This window comes from Mobula hypostoma, chromosome 27 (genome assembly GCF_963921235.1).
Source record: "Mobula hypostoma chromosome 27, sMobHyp1.1, whole genome shotgun sequence".
NCBI lineage: Eukaryota > Metazoa > Chordata > Chondrichthyes > Myliobatiformes > Myliobatidae > Mobula > Mobula hypostoma.
In genome coordinates this window covers 30,035,802-30,055,431 of record NC_086123.1, presented here as the reverse complement: position 1 = coordinate 30,055,431, position 19,630 = coordinate 30,035,802, and the positions used below count along the sequence as shown (strand labels likewise).

The 19,630-nt window shown below is 43.6% G+C and overlaps 1 protein-coding gene across 3 annotated transcripts in view; it reads left to right on the top strand.

Annotated features, from left to right (window-relative positions):
- Positions 1-19,630, top strand: part of crybb2 (crystallin, beta B2) — an 87,514-nt gene that overhangs the window by 23,632 nt on the left and 44,252 nt on the right. The window contains exon 2 of one of the 3 annotated variants that reach the window (XM_063034577.1): positions 14,189-14,314. The exons of the other annotated variants lie outside the window; for them this stretch is intronic. Within the exon in view, the coding sequence (XP_062890647.1) occupies positions 14,304-14,314 (11 nt within the window). The 5' untranslated portion in view covers positions 14,189-14,303. The remainder of the gene's footprint in view (positions 1-14,188; positions 14,315-19,630) is intronic. 3 annotated transcript variants of the gene reach the window in all.

Below are 19,630 nucleotides of genomic sequence, written 5' to 3'. Positions count from 1 at the left end.
CTGGAGTTCCCTTGTCCTATACTGGAGTTCCCTCGTCTTGCCCACGAGTCTCTCGTCCTGTCCAAGCCATGCTCAAGAACCTCATCCTGTCCAAGTCAAGGCTTTGCATTCTGTCCTGTAGCCTCGCCTAGTCCTGTCTCCCAAGACCATGTCATGTCTTCGCATAGTTCCGGAGTCCGAGCCCGAGTCAAGACCCAGGTTCTGGGTCCTTGTCCAGTCTCTGGCTTGGAGTCCGTACCCAAGCCTCGTCATGTCCTTGCCATGAAGTACCCAAGCCATACCCAGTCCTGTAGCCACGTCATGTCCTCGCCTAGTTCCGGGGTCCAAGCCCGAGTCAAGACCCAGGTTCTGGGTCGTTGTCAAGTCCTGTTCCTAGTACTTCAGCGTCTCTGTCTTGCATTTGGGTCCGCTCCCAGCGCCCCCCTATATGACAATCTCACCCCTCCTGGAAGTTCTGGGAGTCTTCCACATATTGATAGTGGCTCCCTGATGCCCCCAAATTATATACAATATCACAGAAATCGATTTTTGAGAGGTGGGGGAGAGAGAGAGAGAGAGATTAAGAATGAATGCTAAGTAGACCTATCAGTTTTCTCTGTGGGCGGGCTTTACAATCTCTCTCTCTCTCTCTCTCTCTCTCTCTCTCTCTCTCTCTCTCTCTCTCTCTCATTGTCCATCAGTTCAGCTTAGTGTTCTGTAGCGCCATGGCAGAGTGTTCTAAAAAAAAAGAAAATATAAAACGTTCTTCACCCCAGACTACTCTAAAGTGTACCCCTGCCTAATAGGGGTCAAAAATAATGACAGTGTTACTCGCTGCACTGTTTGCGACAGTGACTTTTCTATTGTCCATGGTGGGTTAAATGACTGTAAAAGACATGTTGAGGTGAGTTTAACAGGTGTCATTCATTGATTAGCATAGCTAACGTTATTTAAACTAGCTGGCTAGCTGCTAAGGAGCTACTCTATTGATGTCCTAGGTGATGAGGCAAAACTCCCTGTAGACTTGCTTAAAGTTGTAATAGAATTAAAAAACGACTCCATGATAATATATAATACAAGTACATATTTTAATGTAACATTTTCTGCATAAGACAACATAATAAGGATACACCTTATGCTTTTATTTCAAGGGTGTAGACCTTGGAGGTCGACGGAGGGGGAATATGGGGTTGCGGGGGGCGGGGGAGGTGGTGCTACCTCCCTGAAATGAGTTTTTGCAGGGTGGGGTGTCTGAGAAAGGGTGGATGTGGAGAGAGTGTTTCCTATGGTGGAGGTATCCAGAACTAGAGGGCACATACTCAAAATTGAGGGGCGACCTTTTAGAACAGAAGTTAAGAAGGATTTTTTTTAGCCATGCAGCATTCCGCCGAGATAGAATGAAAGTGTTTATGCCAGCGGTCTATGCAATTTGTTTCTGGTATGCTTGGCGCTGCTAGTTCTAAAATTATTGATGAGGGTCCATATTTTAATCGTTCACCAGGCGGGGTGGAAATCCACGGGAAGTGGGTTCGCGGTCTCTGCTGGCAACCCGATGCGATGATATTCACTTGATTCTGCTGCGTCGGCTGATGGCGTCGCGATGAGACCTTAAATTAGAGGGCGGGTGAGGAGAAAGAGGCAACAACCGCTCTGAAGACAGTTCCCACACAGTACAGACAGCGGTCCGCCGTCACTACCACTCGGTCCGAATTAACAGTTGTTTTATGAAATGCTTTCGGCTGTGCTCTATTAAGTGGTTTTGCTATTTACATGTCTATTTAAAGAATATAACATACTATATCCTTTATCAAAACCTTTACAACTGTTATCTTAAATAGGCTTATAACTATTTCGCCATTACAGATTTTTTTAAAATTAATTTTCATTAAAATTATGTTTGTAAATTCTAACTGAAGATTTTTATCATTATTTTGATAAGACTTGTTGAATAATTCAGAACTCATTCAATTCAGCCCCAAGTCTCTAGTATTTTACTGTGACCTGCTCACTGCCTGTTATAATGCAAGTCAATCCATATTTTGCCCTTAATTTTGATTAATTTCCCACATATGTTGCAGATCAAATACAGAATGCTGCTTTGGTAGCAGGGCACCCATTTTGTTTGCTTTGGATTTTGAGCGCATTAAGGTGTGGTCGGGGGTTCGACATCTGTGTTCTGCTTTCTCGGAATGGGGATTGTGTAGCGGTGAATGAAGCGAGTTGCCATCTCTGATGCTTAGATCTGAATGCGGCCACAAATCCAATCCTCATTTAACTGTTAGATAGTTGGCCACCTCTGTTACTGTAACTGGTGTTAATTACATTTTAAGGCAGGTTGATGGCGGAGCAGCAAACAGCTGGTGGATCGAAAGCAAATTATAACGCACCGAACATTAGTTTCAACACGGATTTACCCGACCACTTTTTGGCTCTAAAATAGACTTAGTAAAAATGTGAGGTCTTTCTGATTCAAATTTGAACAGTGGTTGGAAATGTCAATTATAAAATGCAAAGGTAAATTTATTTATATATTTATTGAGATACTGGGCCGCACCGCCCAGCAATTCCGCCCCCCCCCCCACCATTTGATCCTAGCCTAATGACCAACCTGTATGTCTTTGGACAGTTGGGGAGAACTTACAAACTCCTTGCAGGCAGCGGCGGGAATTGAACTCCCGTCGCCTGTACAGTAAAGTTGTGCTAACTACTCAGCTACCTTGTTGGCCGTGTAAATTTAAAGATATATTTCGCAATCACTTTAATGCAATATTTCTATTCTTATCAACACTCACAAAATGTTGGAGGAACTCAGCAGGTCAGGCAGCATCTATGGAAAAGAGTAAACAGTCGACCTTTCATGCCGTTACCTGATGAAGGGTCTCAGCCCAAAATATCGACTGTTTACTCTTTTCCACTGATGCTGCCTGTCCTGCTGAGTTCCTCCAATACTTTGTGTGTGTTGCTCTGGATTTCTGGCATCTTCAGATTGTCTTGCGTTTGTGCTTCTATTCTTAACTTATGTTTTGGTACCTGATTTGACATAAAACAAATGTATACTTCTCTTCCTCCATTCACTGTGGGCCATTTTGATTGGTTAGAGAGCAATAGCTGTTTGCCAAGTTCTCTGGCCTTCCATTGGTTTATAGATTGCAGTTTCAGAAAACTCAGAGACCAGATGCTCGCATTGCTGATAGGCAAATTTAGCTAAAAGTCATGAATGGCACTGGCAAAGTCAATTACGCCCCATATCACAGGAAAAGGCATCCATGCAAGAATGGATTGGTTCCTCACTCTTAACTCCATCATTCAAGTTAATACAAAATGTATGTCAGTCTATATAGCCTTCCAATCCCTTGACTCCCAAGTTGCGCAACAATCTCTCAATATTTCTTCAGTAGTCTCAGCAACTAAGGATTTACAACCCTTTGAATAAACAATTTAAGATTTGATCCTGTCATCCCTCCAATTCTTGGAGGCTGTTCAACCCACTTTAACATCATAACAGAATTACGACTAATTCCATAATACTTTGTCTCATGTCCAACAAACATCTCTGAGTCTCAGTTACAGCTCACATTTAACCTACCAAATTTATTTGCCATTTATGGAATCAGATTTCAAAATTTTGACTTGTTCTTTGTAGAAATGTTTCTAAACTTAACTTCTGAAAAGCCTGGTTCCAACCTTTTGACCGCACTTCCAGACACTTGGTTTCATACAGAAATAATTTTCCATTTTCTATCACATCATTTTCTCTTAATGGCTTGAAGACTGCAGTGCGATCTCCGAAAACTTCAGGGAGCATGACCTGGGTGATCTTTCCTCGTGATTTAGTTCATGGAACTAACATGCCATTAGAGCTTCAATCCCACCTATGGTGTTGCATCTTTTCTAAAGTCACATGCCCAGAATTGCTGTCATTCTTTCCAGAGCATTGTTGCACTGTAGCATAGCATTTACCACCTTGTGTTTTAATCCTTGTTTTAAAAAAAAAGATATACTTGCATTTATATTGACTACGTTTGAATTGAATTGACTTTATTTCTTACATTCTTCACATAAATGAGGAGTAAAAATCTTTGTTATGTCTCCGTCTAAATCTGCAATGTGCAATCATAGTAATTTATAATAATTATTTACAATAAATAGAACAATCAATGTAACATAGAAATACACTCAAATCAGAGTGAGTTAATTAGTCTGATGACCTGGTGGAAGAAGCTGTCCTGGAGCCTGTTGGTCCTGGGTTTTATGCTGCAGTACTGTTTCCTGGATGGTAGCAGCTGGAATAGATTGTAGTTGGGGTGACTCAGGTCCCCAATGCTCCTTCGGGCCCTTTATTCACACCTGTCTCTGTAAATGTCCTTAATCATGGGAAGCTCACAACTACAGATGCACTGGGCTGTCCGCACCACTCCCTGCAGAGTCATGTGATTGAGGAAAGGTACAGTTCCCATACCAGGCACTGATGCAGCCAGTCAGGATGCTCTCAATTCTGCATTCTCTGTTAAAAGCCGTTCACATGAACTTCTGATTTCAAAGTGAAAATATTATTGAAGTATGCATATATCATCACATACAACCCTGAGATTCATTTTCTGGTGGGCATACTCAGTAAAATCATGATAGAATCAATGAATGACCCCACAAACCTGTGTGCAAAAGACAACAAACTGTGCAAATACAAAAAAAAGAAATAATAAATAAATAAGCAATAAATATTGAGAACGTGAGATGAAGAGTCCTTGAAAGTGAGTCTATAAGTTGTGGGAAGAGTTCAATGATGGGGCAAGTGAAATTATCCCCTCTCTTTTAGGGGTAAATGATGGTTGGGGGTAACAACTGTTCCTGAACCAGGTGGTGTGAGTCTTGAGGCTCCTGTACCTTCTTCCTGATGACAGCAGCAAGAAGAGAGCACGACTGGGGTGGTGAGGGTCCCTGATGATAGATGCTGCTTTCCTGAGGTCGGCTGGTGGCGCAGTGACACCAGTGCCGGACTCCAGAACGGAGGTTCCCGGGTTCAAATCTAGTCAGGCCGCTCCCGAGTACACTTTCTATCCGTGCCGGGTTGAGTGTTGAACTCGCAACTGGACCTCATAAAATAAAGAAAAATACCGCGAAATGTCCGTGTGAAGAGTGGCGCCCTACGTAGCCTTCCAATCCGCGTCTTTTAAGGCAGGGGTCTCCAACCTTTTTTGCACCGTGGACCGGTTTAATATTGACAACATTCTTGCGGACCGGCCGACCGGTTTGGGGGGGGGGGGTGGTGTTCAAGTAGGGTTAAACTCACCTCAACGTGTCTTTTACAGTTAGGGTTGCCAGCTTCCTCACTCCCAAATAAGGGACAAAAGTAGCAGTCAAATTCTGGGACACTTTACCCCAAAACACTACCATGACCATGATGCCTTGCATGGGCACCTGTGTGCGCATGCGTAACGTGTGCATCTGATGTGCGCATACGCGTACGTGCCAATTTTTTTTCTCACAAATCGGTTTTGCCTTCATCTTCCGGACTATACTGTACATATATCATTTCTACCTTATATAGGCTGTGTATTTATTATATCACTCCTGCTTTTACTATATGTTAGTGTTTATTTTCGGTTTTATGTGTTATTTGGTATGATCTGTTAGGTTATTTTTTTGGGTCTGGGAACGCACAAAAATTTTTCCCATATAAATTAATGGTAATTGCTTCTTCACTTTACGCCATTTCAGCACGAAAGGTTTCATAGGAACGCTCTACCTTAGCGGGGGAAATACGGGACAAGGGCAGTCCCATATGGGACAAACCAATTTAGCCCAATATATGGGATGTCCCGGCAAATACGGGACAGCTGGCAACCCTATGTTCAAGTTCAACAGTGCGTGACAGGGAATGAGGAAAGGTGCAGCTGACTCGTATTGTTTCCTCTCGGCCCAGTAGCACTGCTTTGCGGCCCGGTACCAGTCCACGGCCTGGTGGTTGGGGACCACTGGTGTAAGGCATGAAAATGCCCGACGCTGACCTCTCAGGCCCGAGTCGACATCATCATCACCATGAGGCAATGCCCCAAGTAGGTGTGCTCACTGGTGGGGAGGGATTGATATCTGATTTGAGGGATTGCTGATCTGTTTGCAGATTTCAGTAAATGTAGTCTGTTCTTTTGGATTTAAAGTAAATTACTTCATATCTACTTTCAAAGGAATCCATTTACAATAGTTTTAGTTCTATCTGGTAATATCTTTGTAACTTAATAGCTTTTTAAAATCTAAACTACTTATAAAGTCACTTATCATTGTGTCATCAGCACTCTTGAGTAAGATCGTTCTGTTGTGATATCTAAATTGTTATAAATAAGATGAATAGTTGCAGCCCTGGCAAGGATCATTAGGAACACTACTAATCAAAAACAGCCAAATTGAATTCTCGGCCATTTTCCAACTGCTTGCCTCTAGCTGCTCAGTCAGATTACCAAAGGAATAGTCTCCTCAAAGTGCTGAATTAGAATGGGAAGGGGAGATGTGTCAAGTGGTAGAATCTAACTGAAGATATTGAAATGCAACCCGTGCTGGTGGGGTGGAAGGTAAGGACCAGGGCTACCCTATCTTTCTTCGGAGACAAGTAAGAGCAGAGGTGTGTGAAGTATCATCTAGCTGCGGGATCTGTCAAATATAATAGAAGTTAAATCATGGATAAAGCAAAAAGAAGACAGTCAGGCATCTGTGTGGAAAGTATTCACTCAGCATTCAGGATGAGGTGATAACACTCACAACACGCTGGAGGAACTCAGCAGGTCAGGCAGCATCCGTGGAAATGATGAGTCAACGTCAAGAGTTCCGGCCTGAAACGTCGACTCATCGTTTCCACAGATGCTGCCCAACTTGCTGAGTTCCTCCAGCGTGTTGTGAGTGTTGCTTTGACCTCAGCATCTGCAGATTATTTTGTGTTTAGGATGAGGTAGTAAATTGGATTAGACATTGGCTTTGTGGGAGAAGACAGAGTGGTAGTAGAGGGTTGCCTCTTTGACTGGAGGCCTGTGACCAGGGGTGTGCTGGGTCCTTTGTTGTTTGTCATCTATATCAATGATCTGGGTGATAATGTGGTTAACTGGATCAGCAATCCTGCGGATGACATCAAGATTGGGACTGAGGCAACCTTCCAGGTGAGGCAACACTTCACTTGTGAGTCTGTTGGGGTCATCTATTGCATCCGGTGCGGCCTCCTCTACATCGGTGAAACCCAACGCAGATTAGGGGATTGCCTCGTCGAGCACCTCCGCTCCGTCCGCTACAACAGACAGGATCTCTCGGTAGCCACCCACTTCAACTCTGCTTCACATTCCCATTCGGATATGTCCATACATGGCCTCCTCTGCTGCCATTATGAGGCCAAACTCAGGTTGGAGGAGCAACACCTCATATACCGTCTAGGTAGTCTCCAGCCCCTTGGTATGAACATAGAATTCTCCCATTTCTGGTAACTCCCTCCCCCTCCCTTCCCCTATCCCTATTTCACTTTGCCCTCTCCTCCAGCTGCCTATCACCCCCCTCATGGTTCTGCCTCCTTCTACTACCCATTGTGTTTTCCCCTATTCCTTCTTCACCTTCCCTGCCTATCACCTCCCTGCTTCCCCTCCCCCACCCCTTGCTGGTTTTTCACCTGGAACCTACCAACCTTCTCCTTCCCACCCTCCCCCCACCTTCTTTATAAGGCCTCTTCCCCTTCCCTCTTCAGTCCTGACGAAGAGTTCTGGCCCGAAACGTTCACTAACCGTTTCCACGGATGCTGCCCGACCTGCTGAGTTCCTCCAGCGTGTTGTGAGTGTTGCTTTGACCCCAGCATCTGCAGAGTATTTTGTGTTTAAGATTGGGAGTGTATTGGCCATCATGGCTTGTAGAGGGATCTGCATCAGCTGGAAAAATAGTGAAAATGGCAGGTTCAAGGTTTTGCACTTCAGTAGGACCAACCAGTGGATGATAGGGCACTGGGGAGTATGGTAGAACAAAGGGATCTGGGAATACAGGTACATAGTTTGTTGAAGGTGACATCAAAGGTAGGTAGGGTCGCAAAGAAAGCTTTTGGCACATTGGTCTTCATAAACCATCATATGAGTACAGAAGATGGGATGTTATTTTGAAATTGTATAAGACATTGGTGAGGCCTAATTTAGAGTATTGTGTGAAGTTTTGGTCACCTACCTACAGGAAAGATATAAACAAGACTGAAAGAGTACAGAGAAAATTTACAAGGATGTTGCTGGGTCGGGAGAATCTGAGTTGTAAGGATAGATTGAATAGGTTAGGACTGTATTCTTTAGAACATGGAAGATTGAGAGGAGATTTTGATAGAGGTATACAAAATTATGAGGAGTATAGATAGGCTAAATGGAAGCAGGATTTTTCCACTGAGGTTGGGTGGGACTACAACCAGAGGTCATGGGTTAAAGGTGAGAGGTTTAAGAGGAGTATGAGGAGAAACTTTTTCACTCAGAGGGTCATGCAAATGTGGAATAAGCTGCCAGCACAAGTGGTGCATGTGAGCATGATTTCAATGTTTAGGATAAGTTTGTATAGGTACATGGATGGTAGGGGTATGGAGGACTATGGTCGTGGTGCAGATCAATGGGAGTAGGCAGTTTTAAATGGTTTTAGCATGGGCTAGATGGGCTGAAGGGCCTGATTCTGTGCTGTACTTCCCTGTGACTCTATTGCCAACAATGAAGGAACTGGGAGAATGAAATGGAGCTGAGCAAGCTGTAGAAGTTTGTGGGCAATTCCAGGAAGCAAGGGAAATGTCAGAAATGGACCATAAGACCATAAAATGGAGGAGCAGAATTAGGCCGTTTAGCCCATCGAGTCTGCTTTGCGATGTGAGAGCAGAATGGAAATTGTCAGCATTGGTAATGAATTTTTGGATTCTGTTTGAGTGTGGGAAATAAAAGTAACACTGATACAGTCATCAATGTAGTCTGTTTATGGGGGGGGGGTGAATAATACTGAACCAAGAACTATTCCATTTATCCATTTTTAACATGCCTTCCAATTCCTTATTTTCATTTACTAAATCCTTTGATATCCCAGCCAGTATTGAAGGCTTTGTTCAACAGAACAGGTTATTACCAAATAAATTTCATTAATCTATTTCATTTTAATATTCCTTAAGCTCACAATTTATGAGCTTGAGAATGCTCAGGGATACAAGGACCTAAACACCAGAGGTAGCCTATCCTTTCCCAGATCACCTTAACCTATAGATTTGTGTGCCCATGCACAACAAAGTTATGTCTGAAATAACTTGGCAGGTAAAGGATTTGAAAAACTTGGATCAATCTACAATATGTGGAAAGCAGTCCATAAGTAAGTCTGTTTTGTGTAGATGTGCAAAGAATAGAGATATCACATGATTAAATAGATTAAAGGTATATAAGAAAACATAAATATATAAAAATCTAAATATTTGTCAATCATCTTATGATTTCAGCATCTGGATTTTTCAGACTCCATATAAAGCAGGGTTTACTGAACTTGAAACAGTTACTGATCTAATAAGGAATGAGATTTGCTTTTTAAACTGTGGCAAAAGCAGATGTGCTCCTTGTGAAATTCTTGCACTAAAAAGACTTGAGAGAAATTGTACAGTGGTGACCCAGTAGGCAGGTCATAGTTTGCACTGATTTAGTGAATGCTTCAGGAAAGCAAGTTCCTCAAATGGAAGTTAATTGGGGCTTTTGTGGAGAAGAAATGGTTTCTAGTAATAGTACTTGAAAGTGAATTAAAAGAGCAGTTAAGCTTCTGTTGTCTGAAGTAGATGCTTGGGATTGATGCAAGTTGTCACAGTGCAGCAGAAGCCATTACCATAAGTACCATAACATTTGCAATGTTATTTCAGACAATTTTGTTGTGCATGGGCACAATCCTATGGCTTAAATGATCCGGCAATGGATAGGAGACCTCTGGTATTCAGGTTGTCATATAAGAGACAGGTTTCCATTCTAGTTTATCGATAGGATTCCAGTATTCCGTCAGGAAGATGGAAAATTAAATGCAGCAGTTTCAAAAAATATCACTCTTGTTATTTTAGGGCCATTCTTATTTGATCAGTATAGGTAAACTATGACAAGATGGCAAAGGGGCTGAAAAGATTTTGAAAACTGTTTAGTTTAGGAAGTTATTGCTGTCAGTTTTGCTGCTCTGCTAATGGTCTTTTGTTTTTAAGCATCAAATATATCTCATCAGTCTGGCCTTTCAATGGTCTGGTGATATCAGCAGATAGAATATCTTCTGGTAATGTTCAGCAAATTACTGCTGAGGACAGTCAACATTGAGGTCTGGATAGCATCACTGATGATAAAATTCAATACTGTATGTATCCAGCATGCTCCAATATTAGATTCTTCAGAAGTGAAAGTTCTGATTGTATTTAAATTACAATTAAGTTGGCGCTACTGAACATGTGCGACAGCTTTCCGCAGATATCCCACCCTGCAAAAACTCATTTCAGGGAGGTCTCGACCTCATTTCATTGAAGTCTCAACTGGAAGTCTCAACCTCACAGCAGTCTGTATCAATGAATTTGTTAATTTTGCAAGACATCAGATTCACAAGTGCTTTGTGAGACAGCTGACTTCTGAATTCTGTCTTAATGTGCCATGATCACGATAGCTGCTGTCTTGGTTGATGAGCAGGTATAGTTTTTTGCTATTTCTGGATCAGGAAATATTTTCCTGAATAGCTTGCCTGTGTGCTTACACACCTGGAATGGCAGGTTATGCTCAACGATGAAAGATGTAAAGTACACCCCAGCTCTAGTGACCTTCTCTGTCAGACTTTGGTTTTCTGCTGTAAAGAACAGTGAAATACTTGATCAGTCTTCCCTGTGCTTAGCCTCCCTAATATGTTGTGGTCCCTAAAAGAAATTAAAGCATAAGGTGTATCCTTATTACAGGTGTGCGCCCCTTAACGTCCATTCCGACAATGTCCGATCACATATATGTCCGTAGTCACACACATTGCCTGCAATAGTTGGGATCAGAACTTACTTTTTTACATCAAAATGGGGGATTTTAAATGAGTGATTTAGAAGTTCTGTATCTTCATGTTCAAGTTTATTGTCATCTGGCTGATTGTCCACAAACGAAACAACCTCTGTCCGGACCACGATGTAGCCACAATACATATATCATGCACACCACATAAAACAATATATTATCATATTATTTTAATAAAGTGTAATTCAAAATGCATATAAAGTGCACAGCACAGGTAAACAGTTCGCTGTCCTAATGATGAGACATCACTGGGGGCTGGGTATTTATTAAAATCGGTTTTTATTCTGAAAACGGCTGTGCTTAAACCCAGCCCATCGCGGGCTTCGATGTACCTGTAAGTGGAAGTGTTTCAGGAAAAAAAAACAAAGAATTTGCTTGCTGCAAGCGAGTTTTTAAAGATGTCTTATCGGAAGATTTTGGAATTTTGCTCCAATTTAAACCCCGCTCTAATCCCCTTCAAGACGCAATGCATCCCGCCTGTACAGGACAGCCTCGCATAGTCAGGTTGTCACTGCCAGCCTTGGGAATTTCTTCGCCAGGCTTTTGTACTTCATCACCGACAGTTGTCTGGATGATTTCAGCGTCATTACAGACAGCAATAACTGAACTGATGGAATATGGAAGAGAGAGAGAGAGGTCGACTGTAAAGCCCGCCCACAGAGAAAACTGATAGGTCTGCTTAGCACAAAGAGAGATCAAGCAGGATTCATTCATTTTATTTCTTTCTTTTTTTTCCCTCTCCCTCTCCCTCTCTAAAAAATCGATTTGCGGGATATTGTATATAATTTGCGGGCATCGGGGAGCCGCTATCGATATGCAGGAGACTCCCGGAGCTCCTGGGAGAGGTGGGATGTCTGTTTCTGGTAGTCAAAAAACTAAGAAATCCGACTAAAAACGTAACTAAAAATCCCTTTTCTGAGGTAAATTGTGTTAAATTATCGCCACAGTGAAGGGGCGAGCGATGGTGAGGCGAGTTCGGGGGGATGAGCTGAGATGGTGTGTTGCAGAAGGTGTTCAGCCTGTACAGCTGGCCCAGAAATGAGGTTGAATCACTCTGGGTGCTGAAAGGAGAAGTTGCCTGTACAACTGGCCTAAGCAGAAATCCCACCTCTCCTGGGGGTTCCGGGAGTCTCCCACATATCGATAGCGGTTCCCTGATGCCCGCAAATTATATACAATATCCCGGAAATCAATTTTTTTTTTAGAGAAGGAGAGGGAAAAAAAGAAAGAAAGAAAATGTGGCTACATCGTGGCCGGACAGAGGTTGTTTCATTTGTGGACAATCAGCCAGATGACAATAAACTTGAACTTGAAGATACAGAACTTCTAAATCAGTCATTTAAAATCCCCCATTTCGATGTAAAAAAGTAAGTTCTGATTCCAACTATTGCAGGCTGTGCGTGCGTGTGTGCATGTGTGTGTGTGTGAGAGACTACGGAGGTATATGCGATCAGACGTTGTCCAAATGGTCGTTAAGCGGCGCACACCCGTAATAAGGATACACCTTATATTCCGTCTGGGTAGCCTCCAACCTGATGGCATGAACATCGACTTCTCTAACTTCCACTAATGCCCCACCTCCCCCTCGTACCCCATCCGTTACTTATTTTTATACACACATTCTTTCTCTCACTCTCCTTTTCTCCCTCTGTCCCTCTGACTATACCCCTTGCCCATCCTCTGGTTCCCCCCCCCCATCTTTCTTCCCGGACCTCCTGTCCCATGATCCTCTCGTATCCCCTTTGCCAATCACCTGTCCAGCTCTTGGCTCTATCCCTCCCCCTCCTGTCTTCTCCTATCATTTTGCATCTCCCCCTCCCCCTCCCACTTTCAAATCTCTTACTAGCTCTTCTTTCAGTTAGTCCTGACGAAGGGTCTCGGCCCAAAACGTCAACTGTACCTCTTCCTAGAGATGCTGCCTGGCCTGCTGCGTTCACCAGCAACTTTGATGTGTGTTGTAAGGATACACCTTATGCTTTTATTTCTTTTAGGGACCACAACATATTAGGGAGGCTAAGCACAGGAAAGGCTGATCAAGTATTTCACAGTTCTTTACAGCAGAAAACCAAAGTCTGACAGAGAAGGTCACTAGAGCTGAGGTGTACTTTACATCTTTCATCATTGAGCATAACCTGCCATTCCAGGTGTGTAAACACACAGGCGAGCTATTCAGGAAAATATTTCCTGATCCAGAAATAGGAAAAAACTATGCCTGCTCATCAACCAAGACAGCAGCTATTGTGATCATGGCACATTAAGACAGAATTCAGAAGTCAGCTGTCTCACAAAACACTTGTGAATCTGATGTCTTGCAAAATTAACAAATTCATTGACACAGACTGGTATGAGGTTGAGACTTCCGGTTGAGACCTCCCAGAAATGAGGTTGGAACCTCCCTGAAATGAGTTTTTGCAGGGTGGGATGTCTGCCTAGGAGTGAGGTCGGATTGCTCTAGGTGCTGAGCGGATTTGAAGAGCTTGAGAGCAGCTACGGGCTGGTCGATGAAATCTCAGCCCAGAGTGAGTCACTGGATGGCATGATCTAGGCCTGGACCCTTTCACAGCAGCAGTGCCCAAGGTATGATACACTGTTTAGGTGATTTAAACGCCAGCCCAGATAGATTGAAAAGACCCAGTCGGGACGAGACCCAATTTCGCACATTCTCTGCAATGGTCATCTCCATGGTGCTGAGGCTATGAAGACTGGCTCAGTTGTTATGCTCCATGCCTGCTAATTTGATGAACTGATAAGTGATGCTTTAGGCCTACTCCGGACTGCTCCGGGGTTCGGATCTGAGGACTCAATTTTGGTTCAGAGTGCTGTTTGCTTCAATTGTTTGCATGATTTACATTTTTCTTTCTCTTTCTCTGGCGCATTGAGTGTTGATAATTTATTTTTTTTTCTTAAATTGGGTTCTTTCAGGTTTCTTGCTTTGTGGCTACCTGTGAGCAAGCAAATCTCAAGGTTGCATAAGTTATACATTCTTTGTGTAACGTGCTGTAAGGTTTCACTCCTAATGTAATGGCTTCTTTGTAATGTTCACCGTTGGAGTAATGGTTTCTCTGTAGCAGCAATGCTTGGGTTATGGCTGGAGATAACAGGATGCATGTTAGCCAATAAGAGATTGTTGCTATGTCTTGTGAGTCTGGAAAGATGTTTTTTCGTGGTCTTTTGTCAAGGAGAGATGAAGAGGGAAGATGCGTGTGGAGAGGACTGGCAAACCACCGGATGGAGTGGACTGGGATCTGAGGGTTCAAAGGTCGGCAAAGTTCGGAGGAGACCGATGGTGGAAGAATGACTACTGAGTGAGCTCCAGTGTGACCTTAACTTGACTTTGGGCCCTTTTTTTTTATTTTCATTACTAACCCTATATTCAGATTGAGATTCATAAAGTTCTATCATTTAATTGCATATGGTGTACTGTCTGATATTTTGCATTGTGGGGGTACATTACACACCATCCATACAAACATGATTACCCAGTTTGGCGGGGCCAAAGGCTGATTCCCCTAGACGAACACGAGCTGGGCCAGCCTGAGGGTTACATCAGATAATAAACGTAATTGAAATTAAGAGAGCTTCAAGTAATATCACAAACTTTCCCATCACTCAGTTCAAGAGAAGGCCACAATATTCCCCTTTGTTCACAATATTCCCATCCATTATAATCCTTAGTGGTTGCTGCTTCATTGCTACCTTCCACAAGCTGATTTATGAAGGGCCCATCCTTCACTAGATTCAAGATTATTTAATGTCATTTCCTTTACACCACTCTAAGGAGAATGAAATAATCGTTACTCTAGAATGATGTAGTACAAAAAACCCCACAAAAAATAAAGAACACAATAATAAAAAAAACACAATAAAAATAAATACATAAGATAGCTTATATACATAGATTCATTGTATGTCCATAAATTGATAGATTGACTAGGCTATTTAATTGTTGCTGGCCCTCATAATTCCAACCCATCCCTAGTTCTAACACAATTACAAACACATTATATGGCAAACATTGTGAGAATCAGAGAATTAGCTAACTTTCACAATTATGGTACAAGGTCATTCATGTGGACTGCAGATACATGTACTATTTGCTTAACTTTTAGTTTCAAAACACCAACTTTGACCACAATATCAACACATCAGCAAAGTCTCATGTTCAGGATTAACCAAAATTCTTGATTTGTGTTGTATGTAGTGTTGGCACGTGGCCAAGTGGTTAAGGTGTTCATCTAGTGATTTGAAGGTCGCTAGTTCGAGCCTTCGCTGAGGCAGCGTGTTGTGTCCCTGAGCAAGGCACTTAACCACACATTGCTCTGCAATGACACCGGTGCCAAGCTATATGGGTCCTAATGCCCTTCCCTTGGACAACATCGGTGGCATGGAGAGGGAAGACTTACAGCATGGGCAACTGCTGGTCTTCCATACAACCTTGCCCAGGCCTGCGCCCTGGAAACATTCCAAGGCGCAAATCCATGGTCTTATGAGACTAACGGATGCCTATGTAAGGGGGTTTCGTCTCTTATGTTACTGCGTAGGCTAATTAAAATGGCTTCTTTGTTATGTTATACTTGGGAATGCTTCTTTGTTACGTTAAATGCTGAGAAAGTCCTCCCACTGGCAGTTTGTTGAATCATGTTACTGATAAGAAGATGTTATGAACCAATTGGGATAGTTGTTATGTTTTTGGTGTATCTGTAAGATATTGTATGCATGGGGTTTTGGGGCAGAAGGCGGGAGAGAGAGGGACAGAGGATGGACCAGGTGCTGTGATGTCCGCTAACGGGGTCGGACCCCGAGGAGGGTGTTCGACGAGGAGACGGAGACGGACTTGTGTGGAGTGTCTGGTTGACCACTGTTGTTAGTCCCAGGTGGCCGGTCGAGGTGGTCTGAGGGGTCGCAGGGTGAAGAAGAACTGTCCTGAGCTTCAACTGTTTGTGCACGAAGAGATTGAACTTTGATAAGTGTGGCGCCTTTTATTTTTCTTTTATATTTTATTCTCTATTAATTATATAGTTCCAGTAATATCTATAAACTGTAAATCATTTAATCGTATCTGGTGTATTGTCTGTTATTTGGGCGGGGTGGAGTACATCACACGGCATCCACACAAACTAATTACCCAGTTTGGCAGGGCCGAGAGCTGTTTCCCTAGACAACAGCGAGCCGAGCGACTCTAAGGTTGGCCAGGGGAGCTACATCTATAATATAAGTTGTATGGTGAACTTGTTCCAATAGGCAAGAGAGGACTGCTTGGTTATGATGACTTCCTCAGCCACCCCTGGTTAAGTGACACACATCAAAGTTGCTGGTGAACGCAGCAGGCCAGGCAGCATCTATAGGAAGAGGCGCAGTCGACGTTTCAGGCCGAGACCCTTCGTCAGGACTAACTGAAGGAAGAGTGAGTAAGGGATTTGAAAGCTGGAGGGGGAGGGGGAGATGCAAAATGATAGGAGAAGACAGGAGGGGAAGGGATGGAGCCGAGAGCTGGACAGGTGATAGGCAGAAGGGGATACGAGAGGATCATGGGACAGGAGGTCCGGGAAGAAAGACGGGGGGGGGGTGACCCAGAGGATGGGCAAGAGGTATATTCAGAGGGACAGAGGGAGAAAAAGGAGAGTGAGAGAAAGAATGTGTGCATTAAAAAGAGTAACAGATGGGGTACGAGGGGGAGGTGGGGCCTAGCGGAAGTTAGAGAAGTCAATGTTCATGCCATCAGGTTGGAGGCTACCCAGACGGAATATAAGGTGTTGTTCCTCCAACCTGAGTGTGGCTTCATCTTTACAGTAGAGGAGGCCGTGGATAGACATGTCAGAATGGGAATGGGATGTGGAATTAAAATGTGTGGCCACTGGGAGATCCTGCTTTCTCTGGCGGACAGAGCGTAGATGTTCAGCAAAGCGGTCTCCCAGTCTGCGTCGGGTCTCACCAATATATAAAAGGCCACATCGGGAGCACCGGACGCAGTATATCACCCCAGTCGACTCACAGGTGAAGTGATGCCTCACCTGGAAGGACTGTTTGGGGCCCTGAATGGTGGTAAGGGAGGAAGTGTAAGGGCATGTGTAGCACTTGTTCCGCTTACACGGATAAGTGCCAGGAGGGAGATCAGTGGGGAGGGATGGGGGGGGACGAATGGACAAGGGAGTTGTGTAGGGAGCGATCCCTGCGGAATGCAGAGAGAGGCGGGGAGGGAAAGATATGCTTAGTGGTGGGATCCCGTTGGAGGTGGCGGAAGTTACGGAGAATAATATGTTGGACCCGGAGGCTGGTGGGGTGGTAGGTGAGGACCAGGGGAACCCTATTCCTAGTGGGGTGGTGGGAGGATGGAGTGAGAGCAGATGTACGTGAAATGGGGGAGATGCGTTTAAGAGCAGAGTTGATAGTGGAGGAAGGGAAGCCCCTTTCTTTAAAAAATGAAGACATCTCCCTCGTCCTAGAATGAAAAGCCTCATCCTGAGAGCAGATGCGGCGGAGACGGAGGAATTGCGAGAAGGGGATGGCGTTTTTGCAAGAGACAGGGTGAGAAGAGGAATAGTCCAGATAGTTGTGAGAGTCAGTAGGCTTATAGTAGACATCAGTGGATAAGCTGTCTCCAGAGACAGAGACAGAAAGATCTAGAAAGGGGAGGGAGGTGTCAGAAATGGACCAGGTAAACTTGAGGGCAGGGTGAAAGTTGGAGGCAAAGTTAATAAAGTTAACGAGTTCTGCATGCGTGCAATGGTGTGGTTTAGAAAATTGCCTGGAACTGTGAATGATGCTCCGGTACAGCAGAACACTTGCAAAGGATGAGCACATTTTTCCAGAGTTAGTAATACCCCAAGTTTAATAAATGAAAGTATTTAGCTTCTATATGCTTAAAAAAATGGTCACCCTAATATAGGAAAGGCATTGTCAAGCTACAGGAGGTGCAGAAGAGATTTACAACACTGCTGCCTGGACTAGAGAGAGAGGTTGCCCCTGCTGGACTTTTAGTTCTTGGAGTGGAAAAGAATGAAGGGTGACCTCATAGAAATTTATAAAATCAGAGGGATATGGATAAGATGGATAGTCATAGAATTTTCCCCAGAGTTAGGTGGAGTCCAGAACTAGATACATGATAAGAGGGGAGAGATTTAAAGAGACTGTGAGTCAACAACTTTATCCACCAGGTACTGAGTACCTGGAATGAGCTACCAGAGCAACTGGTCGAGGTAAGTGCATTAACAACATCTAAGAGGCATTTGGAGAGGTACATGAAGGGAAGGGCTTGGAGAGTTATGGGCTGGATGTGGGCAACTGGCAATATCGAGGAGGATATTGTGATCAAATCTGGGCAAGGTGAACCAAGGAGCCTGCTTCTGTGCTGTTTCTCTCAGACAAACATATGACCACATATGGAACAAGTTATTCTGCTATGTCATTGCAATAAATGAAAAGCATGTTTAAATATAACATGCAATAAGCACAAGGACGACCAGATTCATAGTTCCCAAAGCGAAGGTCAAAATTACCATGCAATAAGATTTATTTCCCCCCTTTTACATATATTCCCACTTCTCAGCTCCATTTATGAGGCAAGAAAGTAACCTGATATCACTTTGCGACCAATAGTCCTCTGTAAGTCGACACTGGGGACACTCATCAAGCCTGGATCCATCTCCTATTTCAGCACCTTCACAAGGCAGAAGAGAGGACGTCAGGTATCCATCACTCAAGAGGACGGCTTACTTTTCCGTGCAGTGAGCAGCAGCTTCACACAAAGCTGTCCTTTTAGAGCAGGAGTTCCCAACCTTTTTTAAGCCATGGACCTTTACTATTAACCGAGGGGTCCGTGTGCCCCAGGTTGGGAACTCCTGCTCTAAGGGGATTATTATTACTGACTAATTATTCTTGGTACAGAGGTATCTATAGGATCTCAATAAAATTTAATAATCTTGTTTTAAAAAGAGAGTGAGGCTCTTGAACTAGGTACGCCAATACTGTGATTCACCATTACTGGTTTTTTTTTGTTTCCAGATGCATAGGTTTTGAGCAGCAGAGGTTCAAAGGTGAGCAGTTCCCTCTGGAGAAGGGTGAATACCAATGATGGGACATCTAGTCTAACAGTTGCAGTCACTTTGACCTCTCCACATCATGAGTACTCTTCTTTCTCATATACCCACAGCCAACTTTGAGAGTGAGAGAGAGATAAATGCAGTTAGTAGAAACCATAAGACATAGATGCAGAATGAGGCCATCAAGTCTGCTGCACCATTCCATCGTGGCTAATTTATAATCCCTCTCAGCCCCATGCTCCTGTCTTACCACATTAGCTTTTGATGCCCTGACCTATCAAGAACCTATCAAACTCCAAGTCAATGTACCCAATGACTTGGGCTCCACAGCCGTCTGCAGAAAAGAATTCAGTAGATTCACCACCCTCTGGCTAAAGAAATTCTTCTTTATCTCTGTTCTAAGTGGACGTCCCTCTATACTGAGGTTGTGCCCTTTGGTCCTAGACTCCATAACTATAGGAAATATCCTCTCCACATCCACTCTATCTAGGCCTTTCAATATTCGATAGGTTTCAATGAGATCCCCCTTCATTCTTCAAAACTTCAGCGAATGAAATAATGGCCAGAGCCATCAAACACTGC